General features: G+C 50.6%; 1 protein-coding gene across 2 annotated transcripts; it reads left to right on the forward strand.

Moving 5' to 3' along the window:
• The first annotated feature begins 2,853 nt into the window (after nt 1-2,853).
• On the forward strand, nt 2,854-16,626 carry RABL3 (RAB, member of RAS oncogene family like 3). 2 transcript variants are annotated; one of them, XM_038758057.1, is made up of 8 exons: nt 2,854-2,897; nt 6,184-6,275; nt 8,378-8,507; nt 10,005-10,119; nt 10,599-10,749; nt 10,918-10,989; nt 15,805-15,843; nt 15,980-16,624. In XM_038758057.1, exons 1-8 carry the CDS (start codon nt 2,855-2,857, stop codon nt 16,043-16,045), a joined length of 708 nt encoding a protein of 235 aa, XP_038613985.1. In that variant the 5' UTR covers nt 2,854; the 3' UTR covers nt 16,046-16,624. The 2 variants fall into 2 exon arrangements, with proteins under 2 accessions (XP_038613985.1, XP_038613986.1); XM_038758058.1 differs by lacking the exon at nt 15,805-15,843 and having other exon boundaries at nt 15,980-16,626.
• The last annotated feature ends 5,973 nt before the right edge of the window (nt 16,627-22,599 follow it).

Below are 22,599 nucleotides of genomic sequence, written 5' to 3' on the forward strand. Positions count from 1 at the left end.
TTACTATGTGCAAAGCACTGTTCTTAGAATCCTTATTCTTAGAATTCTTATTGTTTTTAGACTGTGAGCCCTTTTAGACTGTGAGCCCACTGTTGGGTAGGGACTGTCTCTATGTGTTGCCAATTTGTACTTCCCAAGCGCTTAGTACAGTGCTCTGCACATAGTAAGCGCTCAATAAATACGATTGATTGATTGATTGATTGATTGTTCTAAGCGCTGGGGGGATACAAGGTGATCAGGTTGTCCCACGTGGGGCTCACAGTCTTAATTCCCATTTTACAGATGAGGTCACTGAGGCTCAGAGAAGTTAAGAGACTTGCCCAAGGTCACACAGCAGACAAGCGGCGGAGCCGGGATTCGAACCTATGACCTCTGACTCCAAAGCCCGGGCTCTTTCCACTGAGCCACGCTGCTTCGCTTAACAAATATCATCATTATGAGTATTATTATCCCAGCGCTTAGAACACTGCTTGGCACACAGTAAGTGCTTAAGAAATACCATCATCATCATTATTATTTATTGCACATATGCATTGCATAATGCATATTGCATTATTATTATCATCATTATTAATCTGTGCCTCAGTTCCCTCATCTGTAAATTGGAGATGAAGACTGTGAGCCCCACGGGGGACAACCTGATGAGCTTGTATCTCCCCCAGCGCTGAGAATGGTGCTTGGCACATGGTAAGCGCTTAACAAATACCATTATTATTATTATTCATTGTGCCACTGATAGTGACAGGGCCGCGAGGTGAACACGAGGTCACCTGGGGAGAAAGAGGGGGGACTAAAGCCAATGAGCCCTATGTGGGACAACCTGATCACCTTGGATCTCCCCCAGCGCTTAGAACAGTGCTGGGCACATAGTAAGCGCTAAACAAATACCATCATTATTATTCTCTGTGCCTCAGTTCCCTCATCTGTAAAATGGAGATGAAGACTGTGAGCCCCACAGGGGACAACCTGATCACCTTGTATCCCCCCCAGCGCTGAGAACGGTGTTTGGCACATAGTAAGTGCTCAACAAATACCACCATCATCATTATTATTATTATTACTATTATTATTATTACTTATTGTGTCACTACTAGTGACAGGGCCACGGGGTGAACACGAGGTCACCCGGGGAGAGAGGGGGGACTGAAGCCTGTGAGCCCCACGTGGGACAACCTGATCACCTTGGATCTCCCCCAGCGCTTAGAACAGTGCTTGGCACATAGTAAGCACTTAACAAATACCATCATTATTATTATTATCATTATTATTCTCTGGGCCTCAGTTCCCTCATCTGTAAAATGGAGATGAACACTGAGAGCCCCACGTGGGTCAACCTGATCACCTTGGATCTCCCCCAGCGCTTAGAACAGTGCTTGGCACATAGTAAGCGCTTAACAAATACCACTATTATTATTATTATTATTATTATTATTTATTGTGTCACTGCTAGTGACAGGGCCACGGGGTGAACACGAGGTCACCCGGGGAGAGAGGGGGGACTGAAGCCTGTGAGCCCCACGTGGGACAACCTGATCACCTTGGATCTCCCCCAGCGCTTAGAACAGTGCTTGGCACATAGTAAGCACTTAACAAATACCATCATTATTATTATTATCATTATTATTCTCTGGGCCTCAGTTCCCTCATCTGTAAAATGGAGATGAACACTGAGAGCCCCACGTGGGTCAACCTGATCACCTTAGATCTCTCCCAGCGCTTAGAACAGTGCTTGGCACATAGTAAGGGCTTAACAAATACCACTATTATTATTATTATTATTATTTATTGTGTCACTGCTAGTGACAGGGCCACGGGGTGAACACGAGGTCACCCGGGGAGAGAGGGGGGACTGAAGCCTGTGAGCCCCACGTGGGACAAGCTGATCACCTTGGATCTCCCCCAGCGCTTAGAACAGTGCTTGGCACATAGTAAGCGCTTAACAAATACCACTATTATTATTATTATTATTATTATTTATTGTGTCACTGCTAGTGACAGGGCCACGGGGTGAACACGAGGTCACCTGGGGAGAGAGGGGGGACTGAAGCCTGGGAGCCCCACGTGGGTCAACCTGATCACCTTGGATCTCCCCCAGCGCTTAGAACAGTGCTTGGCACATAGTAAGCGCTTAACAAATACCATCATATTATTATTCTCTGGGCCTCAGTTCCCTCATCTGTAAAATGGAGATGAAGACTGTGAGCCCCACGTGGGTCAACCTGATCACCTTGGATCTCCCCCAGCGCTTAGAACAGTTCTTGGCACATAGTAAGCGCTTAACAAATACCACCATCATCATTATTATTATTATTACTATTATTATTATTACTTATTGTGTTTTATTGTGTCACTGCTAGTGACAGGGCCACGGGGTGAACACGAGGTCACCTGGGGAGAGAGGGGGGACTAAAGCCTGGGAGCCCCACGTGGGTCAACCTGATCACCTTGGATCTCCCCCAGCGCTTAGTACAGTGCTTGGCACCTAGTAAGCGCCTAATAAATAGCATTACTATGACAAAAAGCGGGCAAACGAGGCTAAGGAAGGCGGACAACAGACGAACTAACCTGGGCCCGCCTTGGCACTTCCGGTCCGGCTCCCCGGCGCGCGCCCCCCTCCCCCCGCCCGGGCCGAAACTCGTAAAGGGCGCGGCGTGACGTCACAACCCCGCGACGCCGACCCCCCCGTCGCGCCCCGCTGACCCCGCCTCCCGCCTTGACGGGCACCGGCGCCGGCCAATCGGCTCCAAGAGAGGCCGGCGTCTCAGCCAATCGGAGGCCTCCGAGGCGCGCCGGGTCCCAGGGGCGCGGTGATTGGTCGGGGGTCCGGGCGCGGCCGGTGGGAGGGCGGGGGAAGATGGCGCTGGACAGGGTGAAGGTGTTGGTGTTGGGGGATTCGGGTGAGTGTCCGGAGCCTCGGCTGGACGGGCCTCATGGCGGCCTGGAGCCCCACTCCTTCCTTCCGTCCTTCCTCCCTCCCTTCCGGCCCTTGCCTCCGCTCCTGGAGGCCAGAAACCCGCTTGGGCCCCAGAAACTACATTTCCCAGCAGGCAGCGGGGCGGCGTCGCTACGTAAGCGGCGCTGCTACGTAAGCTGCGCCGCGGGACTGACGTAGGGGGGCGCCCTCAGTCAGTCAGTCAGTCAGTCAGTCAGTGTCATTCATTAATCGTATTTATGAATAATAATTAATAATGTTGGTCTTTGTTAAGCGCTTACTATGTGCCAAGCACTGTGCTGAGCGCTGGGGGAGACACGAGGTCATCAAGGTTGTCCCCCGTGGGGCTCACAGTCTTCATCCCCATTTTATAGATGAGGGAACTGAGGCCCAGAGAAGTGACTTTTTATTTTTTGGCCTTTGTTAAGCGCCTACTATGTGCCAAGCGCTGTGCTGAGCGCTGGGGGAGACACGAGGTCATCAAGGTTGTCCCCCGTGGGGCTCACAGTCTTCATCCCCATTTTATAGATGAGGGAACTGAGGCCCAGAGAAGTGACTTTTTATTTTTTGGCCTTTGTTAAGCGCCTACTATGTGCCAAGCGCTGTGCTGAGCGCTGGGGGAGACACGAGGTCATCAAGGTTGTCCCCCGTGGGGCTCACAGTCTTCATCCCCATTTTATAGATGAGGGAACTGAGGCCCAGAGAAGTGACTTTTTATTTTTTGGCCCTTGTTAAGCGCCTACTATGTGCCAAGCACTGTGCTGAGCGCTGGGGGAGACACGAGGTCATCAAGGTTGTCCCTCGTGGGGCTCACAGTCTTCATCCCCATTTTATAGATGAGGGAACTGAGGCCCAGAGAAGTGTCTTTTTATTTTTCGGCCTTTGTTAAGCGCTTGCTATGTTCCAAGCACTGTGCTAAGCGCTGGGGGAGACACGAGGTCATCAAGGTTGGCCCCCGTGGGGCTCATAGTCTTCACCCCCATTTTATAGATGAGGAAACTGAGGCCCAGAGAAGTGACTTATTTTTTTTTGGTATTTGTTAAGCGCTTACTATGTGCCAAGCATTGTTCTAAGCGCTGGGGTAGATACAGGGTCATCAAGGTTGTCCCCCGTGGGGCTCACAGTCTTCATCCCCATTTGACAGATGAGGGAACTGAGGCCTAGGGAAGTGACCTTTTTTTGGTATTTGTTAAGCACTTACTATGTGCCAAGCACTGTTCTAAGCGCTAGGGGAGGTGCAAGTCATCAAGGTTGTCCCCCGTGGGGCTCACAGTCTTCATCCCATTTTATAGATGAGGAAACTGAGGCCCAGAGAAGCGACTTTTTTTTTGGTCTTTGTTAAGCGCTTACTATGTGCTAAGCGCTGAGGGAGATACAAGGTCATCAAGGTTGTCCCCCGTGGGGCTCACAGTCTTCATCCCCATTTGATAGATGAGGGAACTGAGGCCCAGAGAAGTGACTTTTTTTGGTGGGGGGGGAATATTTGTTAAATGCTTACTATGTGCCAAGCACTGGGGGAGATACAGGTCATCAAGGTTGTCCCCCGTGGGGCTCACAGTCTTCATCCCCATTTTCCAGGTGAGGGAACTGAGGCCCAGAGAACTGACTTTTTTGTTGTTGTTTGTTAAATGCTTACCGTGTGCCAAGCACTGTGCTAAGCGCTGGGGTAGATACAAGGTGATCAAGGTTGTCCCTCGTGGGGCTCACAGCCTTCATCCCCATTTTCCAGGTGAGGGAACTGAGGCCCAGAGAAGTGACTTTTTTTTTTTGGTATTTGTTAAGCGCTTACTATGTGCCAAGCACTGTTCTGAGTGCTGGGATAGATACGAGATGATCAGGTTGTCCTCCGTGGAGCTCACAGTCTTCATGCCCATTGTACAGATGAGGAAACTGAGGCCCAGAGAAGTGACTTTTTTTTGGTATTTGTTAAGCGCTTACTATGTGCCAAGCACTGTTCTAAGCACTGGGATAGATACGAGATGATCAGGTTGCCCCCTGCGGAGCTCACAGTCTTCATCCCCATTGTACAGATGAGGGAACTGAGGCCCAGAGCAGTGACTTTTTTTGTATGTGCGGGGGAATTTGTTAAGTGCTTACTATGTGCACGTGGACCTCACAGTCTTCATCCCCATTTTCCAGATGAGGGAACTGAGGCCCAGAGAAGTGACTTTTTTTGGGGGGGCGGGGAGGGGTGCTATTTGTTAAGCGCTTACTATGTGCCAAGCCCTGTGCTAAGCGCTGGGGCAGATACAAACAAATCGGGGTGAACACAGTCCCAATCTCATGGTGTGCTCACAGTCTCAATCCTCATTTTACAGATGAGGTAACTGAGGCCCAGAGAAGTGAAGCGAGTTGCCCAAGGTCACACAGCAGACAAGTGGCCGACCTGGGATTAGAACCCAGGTCCTTCCGACTCCCAGGTCGCTCAGTGGAAAGAGCCCGGGCTTGGGAGGCAGAGGTCATGGGTTCAAATCCTGGCTCTGTCAATTGTCAGCTGTGTGACTTTGGGCAAGTCACTTCACTTTTCTGGGCCTCAGTTACCTCATCTGGAAAATGGGGATTGAGACTGTGAGCCCCACGTGGGATAACCTGGTTACCTTGTATCTCCCCCAGCGCTTAGAACAGCGCTTGGCACATAGTAAGCGCTTAATGAATAGCACCATTATTATAGAGAATAATAATAATAGTAATAATCATGGCATTTGTTAAGCGCCGTGGCTTAGTGGAAAGAGCCCAGGCTTGGGAGGCAGAGGTTGTGGGTTCTAATCCTGGGTCTGCCACCTATCAGCTGTGTGATCTTGGGTAAGTCACTTCGCTTCTCTGTGCCTTAGGTACCTCATCTGTAAAATGGGGATTAAGACTGTGAGCCCCCTGTGGGACAACCTGATCACCTTGTAACCACCCCAGCGCTTAGTACAGTGCTTTGCGCATAGTAAGCGCTTAATAAATGCCATCGTTATTGTTATTATTATTATTAAGTTAGCCCAAACGTTAGTCCTCTCCCTTCCTGGGGTCTCCAGAAGCAGTTGGACCCCTCCCCGTGGGCAGGGAACGGGTCTACCAACGCTATTATAGTGTCCTCTCCCAAGCGCTTACTACAGTGTTCCGCACCCAGTAAACGCTCAGTAGGTGCCACTGGTCGATTGGTTGAGTCCCAAGGGGCAGGGGAGGGAAATGAGCCGCCCTGGATCCGGCCCGCTGCTCCTCCGACCTCCGTGGGGATGACGATGTCGTGTCCCGGCCCGTCGCAGGAGTTGGGAAGTCTTCCCTCGTTCATCTGCTCTGCCAGAACCAAGTGCTGGGAAATCCGTCCTGGACCGTCGGCTGCTCGGTGGATGTCCGAGTAAGTGACATAATAATAATAATAATAACGGCATTTATTAAGCGCTCACTATGTGCAAAGCACTGCTCTAAGCGCCGGGGAGGCTGCGAGGTGATCAGGTTGTCCCACAGGGTGCTCACAGTCCATCCCCATTTTACAGATGAGGTCACTGAGGCCCAGAGAAGTTGTGACTTGCCCGAAGTCACACAGCTGACAGGTGGCGGAGCCGGGATTTGAACCCATGACCACTGACTCCAGAGCCCGGGCTCTTCCCACTGAGCCACGCTGCTTCTCTTGAGCGTGCGTTTGCGCGCGCCCTAGCCCGAGGCCCGGAGCAGAGCCCCTTCTATCAATCAATCAATCGTATTTATTGAGCGCTTACTGTGTGCAGAGCACTGGACTAAGCGCTTGGGAAGTCCAAGTTGGCAACAGAAATACCCAACAGTGGGCTCACAGTCTAGAAGGGGGAGACAGACAACAAAACCAATCAATCAATCAATCAATCAATCGTATTTATTGAGCGCTTACTATGTGCAGAGCACTGTACTAAGCGCTTGGGAAGTACAAATTGGCATCACATAGAGACAGTCCCTACCCGATAGTGGGCTCACAGTCTAAAAGGGGGAGACAGAGAACAGAACCAAACATACCAACAAAATGAAATAAGTAGGATAGAAATGTACAAGTAAAATAAATAAATAAATAAATAAATGAACAGAGTAATAAATATGTACAACCATATATACATATATACAGGTGCTGTGGGGAGGGGAAGGCGGTAAGGCGGGGGGATGGAGAGGGGGACGAGGGGGAGAGGAAAGAAGGGGCTCAATCTGGGAAGGCCTCCTGGAGGAGGTGAGCTCTCAGCAGGGCCTTGAAGGGAGGAAGAGAGCTAGCTTGGCGGATGGGCAGAGGGAGGGCATTCCAGGCCCGGGGGATGACGTGGGCCGGGGGTCGATGGCGGGACAGGCGAGAACGAGGTACGGTGAGGAGATTAGTGGTGGAGGAGCGGAGGGTGCGTGCTGGGCAGTAGAAGGAGAGAAGGGAGGTGAGGTAGGAGGGGGCGAGGTGATGGAGAGCCTTGAAGCCCAGGGTGAGGAGTTTCTGCCTGATGCGCAGATTGATCGGTAGCCATTGGAGGTTTTTGAGGAGGGGAGTGATATGTCCAGAGCGTTTCTGGACAAAGATAATCCGGGCAGCAGCATGAAGTATGGATTGAACATATTGAACCAAACATATTAACAAAATAAAATAAATAGAATAGATATGTACAAGTAAAATGAGCCCACTGTTGGGTAGGGACCGTCTCTATACGTTGCCAACTTGGACTTCCCAAGCGCTTAGTCCAGTGCTCTGCACACAGGAAGCGCTCAATAAATACGACTGATTGATTGATTGTTCGGCTGACATTCCACGTTGGCTTTGGTGGTTCAGTCATTCAGTCGTATTTATTGAGCGCTTACTGTGTGCAGAGCACTGGACTAAGCGCTTGGGAAGTCCAAGTCGGCAACGCATAGAGACAACAGCAGGCTCCCAGTCTAGAAGGGGGAGACAGACAACAAAACATATTAACCAAATAAAATAGAATAAATATGTACAGATAGATAAATTAATTAATTAATTACCATTTCTGTCTCTGTTTTCCCCCTTCCTCCCATCGGGCGTAGTTTTAATCGATGCCTTCCTGTCTCCCCTATCAGAGCGTAAACTCCTCCGGGACGGAGACCATACCTTCTTGTTGCGTCTGCTCCCGGTTTCCCAGCGCGGTTCCCCGCAGACAGCAGGCATTCCTTCCCTTCCCCACAGCACCTGTATATATGTATATATGGTTGTACATATTTATTACTCTATTTATTTATTTATTTTACTTGTACATTTCTGTTTTGTTGGTATGTTTGGTTCTGTTCTCTGTCTCCCCCTTTTAGACTGTGAGCCCACTGTTGGGTAGGGACTGTCTCTGTGTGATGCCAATTTGTACTTCCCAAGCGCTTAGTACAGTGCTCTGCACATAGTAAGCGCTCAATAAATACGATTGATTGATTGATTGATTCCACGGATGACTCCCCGAGTTCCCGCGTCACTACAGTGGTTTGTCCATGGATTTCCCTCACTGGATTTTCCAGGTTCACGACTACAAGGAAGGAACTCCAGAAGAGAAGACCTACTACATCGAGCTGTGGGACGTCGGGGGCTCAGTGGGCAGCGCCAGCAGTGTGAAAAGCACAAGAGGAGTGTTCTACAACGCCGTGAATGGTAAACCTTTCCCTCCCCCTTTCTTTTTCCCTCTGGCCGGCGGCTCCCGCCTCCGGATCGCCGAAACCGGGGCCCCGAGATCGGGGATCGAGCGTCCGCGTGGACGGGCTAAATTCTGGTCCGAGAAAGGCCCGGTGCTCTTCTCACATCCGGCTCAGATCTCAGCTCTTAATAATAATCAGTCAATCAATCAATCGTATTTATTGAGCGCTTACTTTGTGCAGAGCACTGTACTAAGCGCTTGGGAAGTCCAAGTTGGCAACATCTAGAGACAGTCCCTACCCAACAGTGGGCTCACAGTCTAAAAGGGGGAGACAGAGAACAAAAGCAATCAATCAATCAATCATATTTATTGAGCGCTTACTTTGTGCAGAGCACTGTACTAAGCGCTTGGGAAGTCCAAGTTGGCAACATCTAGAGACAGTCCCTACCCAACAGTGGGCTCACAGTCTAAAAGGGGGAGACAGAGAACAAAACCAAACATACCAACAAAATAAAATAAATAAAATAGATATGTAAAATAATAATAATTTATAACAATTTACAATACATGATAATTTATTATGGTAACTGTTAAGTGCTTACTACGTGCCAGCCATTCATTCAGCACTTAATCATTTATTATGGTATCTGTTAAGCGCTTACTACGTGCCAGGCATTCATTCAGCACTTAATAATTTATTATGGTATCTGTTAAGCGCTTACTACGTGCCAGGCACTGTCCGTTCATTCATTCAGTCGTACTTATCGAGCGCTTACTGTGTGCAGAGCAGTGTACTAAGCGCTTGGGAAGTACAGGTTGGGGCTGCAAGATAGGTAGGAGCCCACTGTTGGGTAGGGACTGTCTCTATATGTTGCCAACTTGTACTTTCCAAGCGCTTAGTCCAGTGCTCTGCACACAGTAAGCGCTCAATAAATACGATTGATTGATTGATTGATTGCTTATTGTTGTACGGTACTCTCCCAAGCACGTATTCCGGTGCTCTGCGCACCGTAATCAATCAATCAGTCATATTTATTGAGCGCTTACTGTGTGCAGAGCACTGTACTAAGTGCTTGGGAAGTCCAAATTGGCAACATATAGAGACAGTCCCTACCCAACATTGGGCTCACAGTCTAAAAGGGGGAGACAGAGTACAAAACCAAACATACTAACAAAATAAAATAAATAGAATAGATATGTACAAGTAAAATAGAGTAATAAATATGTACAAACATATATACATATATACAGGTGCTGTGGGGAAGGGAAGGAGGTAAGATGGGGGGGATGGAGAGGGGGAGAGGAAGGAAGGGGCTCAGTCTGGGAAGGCCTCCTGGAGGAGGTGAGCTCTCAGCAGGGCCTTGAAGGGAAGCAGGGAGCACCGTAAGTGCTCAACGAATACGATCGAATGATTGACTCCCAAGTCCGCAGATGTCAGGCCGGGCGGGAGCGACGGGCGGGAGCGACAGCCGGAACGCCGGCTCCTTTTTCCTCTCTCCTCCCGTCTTCCGTAGGCATCGTTCTGGTCCACGACCTGACCAATAAGAAGTCCTCCCAAAACCTCTATCGCTGGTCGTTGGAAGCTCTCAACAGGGACCAGGGGCCCACTGGGGTCCTGGTGACTGGGGGGTGAGTAGCTGCGCGGGCCGCGGGCCCAAGTCACGCGGCCGGGTCACGGGTGGGACCCCCCTCCCCTTCGCCCGTTGCCTTCGGACCCTCGGGGGTCTTCGGGAACAGGCCCGGCCCCAGCTGGAAGACACTGGGTTTGGGAGCGTTGGCGGAGGAGTTGGCATTTATGGAGGAGAAGCAGCGTGGCTCAGTGGAAAGAGCGTGGGCTTTGGAGTCAGAGTTACAGGTTCGAATCCCGCTCCACCACGCGTCTGCTGTGTGACCTTGGGCTAGTCACTTCACTTCTCTGAGCCTCATCTGTAAAATGGGGGATTAGGACCGTGAGCCCCACGTGGGACGACTTGATCACCTTGTATCCCCCTCAGCGCTTAGAACAGTGCTCTGCACATAGTAAGCGCTTAACAAATGCCGTCATCATCATTATTATTATTATTATTATCATTATTGAGCTCCGCTCAAATGCCCCTCCCCTCCCCCAGGGACTACGACCGGGAACAGTTTGCCGACAACCAGCTGCCCTTGCTGGTCATCGGGACCAAGCTGGACCAGATCCCCGAAGGGAAACGGCACGACGTCCTGACGAGGACGGCTTTCCTGGCCGAAGATTTCAACGCCGAGGAGATCAATTTGGTGGGTCTGTCCCGCCCCCGCGTCCTCGGGGTGGAGCCGAGGGATGGGGCCCCGCCGGCCTTACCCGCCCGACCGGCTCGGGGAAGACTCAGTGGCTTGGGGCCGGCCCCGGCTTTCGAGCCGTGCCAGTCCGGGTCCTAATGGCACCTCCCCGGGGGGGTCTTCCAGGACTGCACCCACCTCCGCTACCTGGCAGCGGGCTCGTCCAACGCCGTCAAGCTCAGCAGGTTTTTCGACAAGGTGAGTCCGGCGGCTCGGTCTCCGGCGGTCCCCTCCTCCTTGGGCGACCCTCACCTCCCGACCGCAACCCTCCCCTCCCGACCCCCCAAACACTCCCTCCCGGCCGGCCCGTCTGCCAGTTTAGAGAGTGCGTAACTGTGGGGTAGGGACCGTCTCTATATGTTGCCAACTTGCACTTCCCAAGCGCTTAGTACAGTGCTCTGCACACAGTAAGCGCTCAATAAATACGATTGAATGAATGAAGACCTGCTGGCATCTTTTAGCCTGTGAGCCTACTGTTGGGTAGGGACCGTCTCTATATGTTGCCAACTTGCACTTCCCAAGCGCTTAGTACAGTGCTCTGCACATGGTAAGAGCTCAATAAATACGATTGAATGAATGAAATAAGACCTGCTGGCATCTTCTAGACTGTGAGCCCACTGTTGGGTAGGGACCATCTCTATGTGTTGCCAACTTGCACTTCCCAAGCGCTTAGTACAGTGCTCTGCCCACGGTAAGCTCTCAGTAAATACGATTGAATGAATGAAGACCTGCTGGCATCTTCTAGACTGTGAGCCCACTGTAGGGTAGGGACCGTCTCTATATGTTGCCAACTTGGACTTCCCAAGCGCTTAGTACAGTGCTCTGCACACGGTAAGCGCTCAATAAATACGATTGAATGAATGAAATAAGACCTGCTGGCATCTTCTAGACTGTGAGCCCATTGTTGGGTAGGGAGTGTCTCTATGTGTTGCCAACTTGCACTTCCCAAGCGCTTAGTACAGTGCTCTGCACACAGTAAGCGCTCAATAAATACGATTGAATGAATGAAACAAGACCTGCTGGCATCTTCTAGACTGTGAGCCCACTGTAGGGTGGGGTCCATCTCTATATGTTGCCAACTTGCACTTCCCAAGCGCTTAGTACAGTGCTCTGCACACGGTATGCGCTCAATAAATACGATTGAATGAATGAAACAAGACCTGCTGGCATCTTCTAGACTGTGAGCCCACTGTTGGGTAGGGACCGTCTCTATATGTTGCCAACTTGGACTTCCCAAGCGCTTAGTACAGTGCTCTGCACACGGTAAGCGCTCAATAAATACGATTGAATGAATGAATGAATTGGGCCACTGGAAGGCTCCCAAGGTGAGCCGGCAGAGGTGCCTGCCCTCCTGCCCCATTGGTTCATTCTCTCCTCCCAGGGAGGAGAAGGGGGGCTCCCGAGGGGGGCTGCCCCTCCTCTTCGGCCAGTCACGAAACCCCCCCATCCTGGGGCGGCGGTCGGTGTCATAGGTTCAAATCCCGGCTCTGCCAGTTGGCAGCTGTGTGACTTTAGGCAAGTCACTTCACTTCTCTGTGCCTCAGTTACCTCATCTGTAAAATGGGGATTAAGACTGTGAGCCCCCTGTGGGACAACCTGATGGCCTTGTAACCTCCCCAGCGCTTAGAACAGTGCTTTGCACATAGTAAGCGCTTAATAAATGCCATCATTATTATTATTAGTCTCGGCCAACGGTTCCTAAAGCTTCCCCAGCTAAGGATTTTGCCTTTCAGTGGTATGTTTTGCTTTGTTCTCTGTCTCCCCCTTCTAGACTGTGAGCCCACCATTGGGTAGGGACCGTCTCTAGATGTTGCCAACGTGGACTTCCCAAGTGCTTAGTACAGTGCTCTGCACACAGTAAGCGCTCAATAAACACAATTGAAGGAATGAATGATGTCCTCCTTCACCCTTGTCCCTCTCCATGGGCAGTGACTCAACACCAGCCTGGACGCTTGTCTTGCCCGGGTTGGCACGGCCCCGGGATGCCCGGTTCCCCTTCCAGGGGTGCTCGTTCCTGGGCTCTTCCCCACCGGGGATTCATTCGTTCATTCATTCAGTCGCATTTATTGAGCACTTACTGTGTGCAGAGCACTGTACTAAGGGCTTGGGAGAGCACAATTGAACAATAAGCAGATACAGTCCCTGCCCAGAACGAGCCGACAGTTTAGAGGGTGGGGAGACAGATGCGAATAGGAATAAATAAATGGCATTTGTTAAGCGCTTACTATGATCTTTTTCTTCTAGACTGTGAGCCCACTGTTTGGGTAGGGACCGTCTCTAGATGTTGCCCACTTGTACTTATTTTATTATTTGACTTGTACATATAATAATAATGATAACATTTATTAAGCACTTATTATGTGCACAGCATCATCATCATCATCATCATCATCAATCGTATTTATTGAGCGCTTACTATGTGCAGAGCACTGTACTAAGCGCTTGGGAAGTACAAATTGGCAACATATAGAGACAACAGTGGGCTCGCAGTCTAAAAGCACTGTTCTAAGCGCTGGGGAGGTTACAAGGCAATCAGGCTGTCCCACAGGGGGCTCACAGTCTTAATCCCCGTCTTACAGATGAGGGAACTGAGGCACAGAGAAGTTAAGTGACTTTAGACTGTGAGCCCACTGTTGGGTAGGGACTGTCTCTATCATCATCATCATCATCATCAATCGTATTTATTGAGCGCTTACTGTGTGCAGAGCACTGTACTAAGCTCTTGGGAAGTACAAATTGGCAACATATAGAGACAGTCCCTACCCAACAGTGGGCTCACAGTCTAAAAGGGGGAGACAGAGAACAAAACCAAACATACTAACAAAATAAAATAAATAGAATAGATATGTACAAATAAAATAAATAAATAAATAGAGTAATAAATATGTACAAACATATATACAGGTGCTGTGGGGAAGGGAAGGAGGTAAGATGGGGGGGATGGAGAGGGGGACGAGGGGGAGAGGAAGGAAGGGGCTCAGTCTGGGTGTTGCCAACTTGTACTTCCCAAGCGCTTAGTACAGTGCTCTGCACACAGTAAGCACTCAATAAATACAATTGATGATGATGATGATGATGATGAATAAATAAATGGCAGATGTGGACATAAGCTCTGTGGGGCTGGAAGTGGGGGACGAATAAAGGGAGCAAGTCAGGGTGACGCCGAAGGGAGTGGGGGAAGAGGAAAGGAGGGCCTAGTCGGGGAAGGCCTGTCGGAGGAGAGAAGGCCTCTGGGGTTGGACTTCCTGGGGCCCAGGACATGACCCTCAAGGTGGGTGAGATCCCCGCCCATGCTCCTTGTCCACTCTCCGGGCCGCGTTGGGCTGGCCATTCTCCTTCCCCTTCAGACAGTCATCAGGTCGTTCTACGAGGGGCTCACGGTCTTCATCCCCATTTTCCCGATGAGGTCACTGAGGCCCTGAGGAGTGAAGTGACTTGCCCAAAGTCACCCAGCTGATGAACGGCGGAGGCAGGACTCAAACCCCCGGCCCCCGCCTCCCAATCCCGGACTCTTGCCGCCAAGCCAAGCTGCTTCTCGGTGCAGGACACATACAAAGCGGCTGGCGCGAATGCCCAGTTAGAAACGTTCGTTCATCTCAATCAATCAATCAGTCGTATTTATTGAGCGCTTCCTGTGTGCAGAGCACTGGACTAAGCGCTTGGGAAGGACAAGGTGGCAACATATAGAGACGGTCCCTACCCACCAGTGGGCTCACAGCCTTTCATTCATTCGGTTGTGTTTACTGAGCTCTCACTGAGCGCAGAGCGCTGTGCTAAGCACCTGGGAGGGTGCAGTGTAACGTCCCACTCATTCCCTGCCCACAACAAGATGTTGAGGTCTGAACTGAGTGGTAGGTAGACAGTAGCCCCCCAGATCTCCCACCCCAGAACCTCCCCTTGGGGTGGACTTCCCGGAGATCCTGAGACACGCAGGGCTGGACTTCTAGTGACGAGAGAGCGATTCAAAGGTTGTGCGTTCGAATCCCGCCAGAGTCAGTTTATTCTCTTCTAGACTGTGAGCCCACTGTTGGGTAGGGACTGACTCTATATGTCGCCAGCTTGTACTTCCCAAGCGCTTAGTCCAGTGCTCTGCACACAGCAAGCGCTCAATAAATAGGATTGAATGAATGAATGAATGAATGAAAGGAAGGCTTCTGCCGGTTAGTGTGTTCAGGGATACTAGGAGGAGGACTAGTTAGGAGATAATAATAATAATAATTGGCATTTGTTAAGCGCTTACTATGTGCAAAGCACCGTTCTAAGCGCTGGGGAGGATACAGGGTGATCAGGCTGACGATTCTGAAAGTAGAGAGATCACGTTCCTGTTGAAAATTCATTGTGGGCAGAGAACGTGCCTACCGACTCTTGTATTGTACTCTCCCATGTACTTAGCACAGTGTTCTGCACAGAGTAAGCGCTCAATAATCAATCAATCAATCGTATTTATTGAGCGCTTGCTGTGTGCAGAGCACTGTACTAAGCGCTTGGGAAGTCCAAGTTGGCAACATGTAGAGACAGTCCCTACCCAACGGTGGGCTCACAGTCTAAAAGGGGGAGATAGAGAACAAAACCAAACATACTAACAGAATAAAATAAATAGAATAGATATGTACAAGTAAAATAAATAAATAAATAGAGTAATAAATGTGTACAAGCATATATACATATATACAGGGGCTGTGGGGAAGGGAAGGAGGTAAGATGTGGGGGATGGAGAGGGGGACGAGGGGGAGAGGAAGGAAGGGGCTCAGTCTGGGAAGGCCTCCTGGAGGAGGTGAGCTCTCAGTAGGGCCTTGAATAAATACCATAATAATAATACTTATTATGGTATTTATTAAGTGCTTACTATGTGCAAAGCACTGTTCTAAGCGCTGGGGAGGTTACAAGGTGATCAGGTTGACCCCAGGTGGGCTCCCAGGGTTCTGCCCAGACCGTCGAGACCAGCGCGGTGCAACTTGGGGGGCTTCAGAGAAATGCCTCGGCCGAACCCCCTCTCCGGTTGCCCCCCGCCAGGTGATAGAGAAGAGATACTTCTTCCGGGACGGCGGTCAGGTACGTCCCTCCCCCTGCCCCGTCCTTCCCCCGCCCGGGGAAGAGTCCCACCGAAAGCGGAGGCCGACGGTGGGGTGGGGTGGGGCCGGGCGGCCCCCCGACCCGACCCGCTGACCTCTCTCCCCCCCTCCGACAGGTCTCCGGCTTTCCCGAGCGGAAGCGGTTTGCAGGAGGGCCGCTCAAGAGCCTCCACTATGACTGAAGCGCCCGCCCGAGGCACCTCGGCGGCCAGGACGGTCATCCCCGGCGTCACCCGGGGGTTCGGGGAGCGGGTGGTGACGGCTCCGGTGCCCCGGTGGAGTTGAGGGAGGGTACGACCGCGGCCGCCCCCCTCTCGCTCACTGCCTTGTCTCGGCCGGGAGGCCCTGATGCAATAAAAGAGGGGTCACTGACCTTTGCCCACCCCCCGGACTCTGTCTCCAGGCAGGCCCTGTGGGACTACTGTTGTCCCGCCCCGCCGGAGCGGGGGACGTCACCGGGCCCCTACCGCTCCCCCTTCCCCAGCCCTCACAGAGTCGGTGCCCTGTTCACCCCCGCGGCGCCCGGAAGGGACGGGCTCGGAGCTGGGGTCGATTGTTCAGTCAATCGGTGCTATTTATTAAACGCCTACCGTGGACAGAGCCCCGTACTTAGCGCCCGGGAGCGGACAACCCAGCAGAGTTGGTAGACACGCTCCCTGCTCACCCTAAACAGACGTGGGAGTCAGTCAGCCGTATTTTTCAAGCGCTTTCTGCGCGCACAGCACTGCCCGGCGCCAACCCCGCCACTCGTCCGCTGTGTGACCTTGAGCAAGTCACCTCCCTTCTCTGGGCCTCAGTTTCCTCATCTAAAATAGGGATTGAGACTGGGAGCCCCCCCATGGGACAGGGGCTGGGTCCAACTTAATAATAATAATAATGGCATTTATTAAGCGCTGTTCTAAGCGCTGGGGAGGTTGCAAGGTGATCAGGTTGTCCCACGGGGGGCTCACAGTCTTCATCCCCATTTTCCAGATGAGGTCACTGAGGCCCAGTGAAGTGACTTGCCTAAAGTCACACTGCTGACAATTGGCGGAGCCGGGATTTGAGAAGCAGCGTGGCTCATTGGAAAGAGCCCGGGCTTTGGAGTCAGAGGTCATGGGTTCAAATCCCGGCTCCACCAATTGTCAGCTGTGTGACTTTGGGCAAGTCACTTCACTTCTCTGGGCCTCAGTTACCTCATCTGCAAAATGGGGATTAATCAATTGTATTTATTGAGCACTTACTGTGTGCAGAGCACTGTACTGAGCGCTTGGGAAGTACAAGTTGGCAACACACAGAGACGGTCCCTACCCAACAGTGGGCTGTGAGCCCCAAGTGGGGCAACCTGATCACCTTGTATCCTCTCCAGCGCTTAGAACAGTGCTTTGCACATGGTAAGTGCTTAACAAATGCCATTATTATTATTATTATTATTATTATTATTTGAACCCATGACCTCTGACTCCAAAGCCCGTGTTCTGTCCACTGAGCCACGCTGCTTCTCCTTATCTTATCTCCTTATCCTCTTATCTTATCTCCTTACCTTATCTTATCCTTGCTTCTCCTTAGAGAAGCAGCGGTGGCTCAGTGGAAAGAGCCCGGGCTTTGGAGTCAAAGGTCAGGGGTTCGAATCCCGGCTCCGCCACATGTCTGCTGTGTGACCTTGGGCAATTCACTTCACTTCTCTGAGCCTCAGTTCCCTCATCTGTAAAACGGGGATTAAGACTGTGAGCCCCCCGTGGGACAACCTGATCACTTTGCATCCCCCCAGCGCTTAGAACAGTGCTTTGCACATAGTAAGCGCTTTACAAATGCCATCATTATTATTATTATTATTATTATCTATACCAGCGCTTAGAACAGTGCCAGGCACATAGGGCTATAAGGAAAAAAAGAAAAGAAAAACCAGAAGCAGCCGGAGTAAAGCAGACCTAACCCCGCGGCCTTCTCTTACATCCAGCTGGATGTCCGGCTGTAGCCGGGGAAGGCGCGTGCCGGGGTCTCGGGCCCGAATATGTTGCCAACTTGTACTTCCCAAGCGCTTAGCACAGTGCTCTGCACACAGTAAGCGCTCAATAAATACGACTGGAAAAAAAAAACAAAGGCAGGGATGGGGGTTTGGAGCCTCCCGGCTTTAATTTGAGATAATCAACTCCAGAAAGGTAAATTTGGATTAGCTTCAGAGTCCTGGTTAAGCAAGCCCACCGCTCTCCCCCTCGGCCGGGCCGGGCCCTGCCCGTCCTTTTCCCCCGAGGGGCACGGGGTGCAATGAATGAGCAGGTGGGTGGCCCCCGCCCGTATCTATCAATCAACGGAGCGGATTTATTGAACGCCTACTGGGCCGAGCACCCCACTAAATCTCTGCCCCCCGTTAACTCGCCGCAGGCAGGGCTGGAACTAGCCCCCGGGTCTCTCGTTTCTCAGAGCGGTCCTCCGGCCCAGTGGCAGGCTAAAGCGATGGCCAACTGGCACGTGACTCGGTTGCGTGAGCGGTCAATAATTGCTTTTGCCTCCGGTCAAGGACGGGTCACCCTCTCCACCGTCAACAGGAGTGATGTTAAATACGTGCAGGACGCAGGACTCCGTCCTGGGGCCGAGGAGTGGGGCAGGGAACAAAATGGCCACTCATCCGAGAGCATAGAAACAAATGATATATATATATTTTTTTTTTTTTGTGGTATCTGTTAAGTGCTTACTATGTGCCACCGAGAGCATAGAAACAAGTGATATATATATATATGTATATATATATATATATATGTGTGTATTTTTTGTGGTATCTGTTAAGCGCTTACTATGTGCCAACGAGAGCAAAGAAACAAATGAGATATATATATATATATATGTGTGTATTTTTTGTGGTATCTGCTAAGCGCTTACTATGTGCCAACGAGAGCATAGAAACAAATGATATATATATATATATATATACATATAGATATATATATATATATATATGTATTTTTTGTGGTATCTGTTAAGCGCTTACTATGTACAGAGAAGCAGCGTGGCTCAGGGGGAAAGAGCATGGGCTTTGGAGTCAGAGGTCATGGGTTCTAATTCCAGCTCCGCCAATTAGCCGTGTGACTTTGGGCAAGTCACTTAATCAATCAATCGTATTTATTGAGCGCTTACTGTGTGCAGAGCACTGTACTAAGCGCTTGGGAATCAGTCAGTTGTATTTATTGAGCGCTTACTGTGCAGAGCACTGTACTAAGCGCTTGGGAATCAATCATATTTATTGAGTGCTTACTGTGTGCAGAGCACTGTACTAAGCGCTTGGGAATCAATCAATCATATTGAGCGCTTACTGTGTGCAGAGCACTGTACTAAGCGCTTGGGAATCAGTCAGTTGTATTTATTGAGCGCTTACTGTGCAGAGCACTGTACTAAGCGCTTGGGAATCAATCGTATTTATTGAGTGCTTACTGTGTGCAGAGCACTGTACTAAGCGCTTGGGAATCAATCATATTGAGCGCTTACTGTGTGCAGAGCACTGTACTAAGCGCTTGGGAAGTACAAGTTGGCAACATATAGAGACAGTCCCTACCCAACAGTGGGCTCACAGTCTAAAAGGGAAGTACAAGTTGGCAACATAACTTCTCTGTGCCTCAGTTACCTCATCTGTAAAATGGGGATGAAGACTGTGAGCCCCCCGTGGGACAACCTGATCATCTTGTAACCTCTCCAGCGCTTAGAACAGTGCTTTGCACATAGTAAGCGCTTAATAAATGCCATCATTATTATTATGTGCCAGACACTCTTCTAAGCGCTGGAGTAGCTATGAGGTACGTGGCCCACATGGGGCTCAGTCTTGATCCCCATTTTACAGGTGAGGTAACTGAGGCACAGAGAAGTGAAGTGGTTTGCCCAAGGTCACACAGCAGACAAGTAGCAGAGCTTTTGACTTCCAGGCTTGTGCTCTATCCACCAAGCCACAGTGCTTCCTTAAGTGAAAGCAAAAAAGTAAAGAATTAAAAAATTCGAGCAGCAATTAAAGCGGCTGATGGGGGCGGGAGGTGGACGCCTGACCGGAAAGTGAAGGGCTAATCTAGGAATGGCTTCTGTTATTAGAAGCTGTTATTAGCCATTTAGAGTTATTTATTACTCTATATTTATTTTACTTGTACATATCTATTCTATTTATTTTATTTTGTTAATATGTTTGGTTTTGTTGTCTGTCTCCCCCTTCTAGACTTTGAGCCCACTGTTGGGTAGGGACCGTCTCTAGATGTTGCCAACTTGGACTTCCCAAGCGCTTAGTCCAGTGCTCTGCACACAGTAAGCGCTCAATAAATACGATCGATTGATTCCAGAGGACTCTGGGCTTGAAGAAAAGATTGTTTTATAAAGCAGAAGAGTCCTGAGCAAATCCCAGGCGGAGGGCGAGCGCCCAAAGCACGAAGAGCACAAGCTGGGGTGGAGTAGGAGAAGAGAGTGGATAAGCAAGAGGGAGGCAGCTGATTGGAAGACTGTATGCTCCTTGAGGGCAGGGATCACTCATACTATTGTAAGGTACTCTCCCAAGCACTTAGTACAGTGCTCTGCACACAGTAAGCGCTCAGTAGACACCTTTGGTTGGTTGGTTGATTAATTTCAAGTCTGGTCAAGAATGCCTGCTCGATGAAAAGAGAAATGGGTAGCCACTGAAGATTTCTGAGGAGGGGGGAGCTGTGTGCAGAGTCAGAGCAGGCAGAGGACCCGGGTTCTAATCCCGGCTCCACCACTTGTCTGCTGTGTGGCCTTGGGCAAGTCACTTCACTTCTCTGGACCTCAGTTCCCTCATCTGTAAAATGGGGACGAAGACTGTGAGCCCCCCGTGGGACAACCGGATCACCTTGTAACCTCCCCAGCGCTTAGAACAGCGCTTTGCACATAGTAAGCGCTTAATAAATGCTATCATTATTATTATTATCTTCAAAATGGGGATTCAGTACCTGTTCTCCCTCATCAACTGAGCCTCACATGGGACCAGATTATCTTGTATCTACCCCAGCGCTTAGTACAGTGCTTAGCACATACCACGATCATCATCAGTAGTAGTAATATCACTAGTGCAACATTTTAGAAAATGTTCTGGATGACAGAGTGATATTTGGGCCGGAGAGGAAGGAGGCAGGGAGGTCAGCGGGTTATGACAAGAACCATTCTAGATGGAGAAGAAGGGGCAGATTTAGGAAATGTCACAGGGGGAAATGTGCAGCATTTAGCCCTAACCTCTTTGTGGGAGTTGAAAGTGAGCAAAGAGTGCAGGTTCCTATCATGGTTGCAAATTTTGGAGACAGGGAGAATGGTGGTGTCATCCCCACCTATCTTCTTCCTCCTCCTCCTCTTTCTCCCCAGCTTTTTCTTTCCCTCTTCCTTTCTCCTCCCTCCCTCTCCCTCTTCCTTTCTCCTTCGTTTTTTCTTCCTCCCCAACCTTTTCCTCTTCCTCCTCCTCCCTCCTGAGCCCACTGTTGGGTAGGGACCGTCTCTATATGTCTCCATCTTGTACTTCCCAAGCGCTTAGTACAGCGCTGTGCACACAGTAAGCGCTCAATAAATACGATTGAATGAATGAATGAGTTTTTTTTAAGTATTTATTGATCACCCCCTGGGTACACTGCGCTAAGCAAATGGAAAAACGCAACAGACCAAAGAACCTTGTGAGTTTTTGAGGCAGGGCCGAGGAGAGAGATGGGAGGAAACAATCAGGAGGCTCTGATGGAGGGGAAAGGGGGCTGGGTTGTTGGATTTGAGTATTAGTTGGAGTTGTGTGGAGGGGGAAAGTCTGGGGGAGGGTTGAGAATAATAATGATGGCATTTATTAAGCGCTTACTATGTGCAAAGCCCTGTTGTAAGCGCTGGGGAGGTTACAAGGTGATCAGGTTGTTCCACGGGGTGGGTGGGGGGGGCTCACAGTCTTAATCCCCATTTTACAGATGAGGGAACTGAGGCACAGAGAAGTGAAGTGACTTGCCCGAAGTCACACAGCTGGGATTTGAACCCCTGACCTCTGACTCCAAAGCCCGGGCTCTTACCACTGAGCCACGCTGCTTCCCCGGCGTGGCTCATTCCCCAGAATGAGGGGCAGGTGGGAGAGGACCAGTTCGGGCACGGTAAATCAAGGCCGCAGACGGGCAAGGGGGAGTCGGCCGATTCATTCAATCGTATTTATTGAGCGCTTACTGTGTGCGGAGCACTGGACTAAGCGCTTGTGGAACCTGAAAACCCTCTCCTTCCTACTTAGGCCGTGAGCCCCACGTGGGACAAGGACCGTGTCCACCCCGATGATCCTGTTTCTACCTCAGCACGGCGCCTGGCACGTAGTAAGCGCTTAACAGATACTGTTAAAAACAAAACAAAGCCCCCCTCCCACAACCCGGCCCTGAGGAGAAAAGAGAGGGCTGACGGACTCCCGTCGGCTAAAGGGCCTGGTCGCGGAGAGAGAGCGAGAAACCCGGTTGGATTTTTCTACCCCCGCACTTAGGACAGGGCCTGGCGCAGGGAAAGCGCTTAATAAATACCACTAAAAGACGGCTGTCACATCGCACCTGAACACAAGCAGAGCCAAGAGGAAATAGCAAGTCAACAGGACCTTGAATTTGCGTAGCGCGACCGTGTGACTCGTCTCCCTCTGTCCTCTCCGCAGCCCTGTGAGGTAAGGAAAGGCAGGTATGTTATCATCAATCATATTTATTGAGCGCTTACTGTGTGCAGAGCACTGTACTAAGCGCTTGGGAAGTACAAATTGGCAACATATAGAGACAGTCCCTAC

The sequence above is a fragment of the Tachyglossus aculeatus genome, chromosome 16 (genome assembly GCF_015852505.1).
Source record: "Tachyglossus aculeatus isolate mTacAcu1 chromosome 16, mTacAcu1.pri, whole genome shotgun sequence".
NCBI lineage: Eukaryota > Metazoa > Chordata > Mammalia > Monotremata > Tachyglossidae > Tachyglossus > Tachyglossus aculeatus.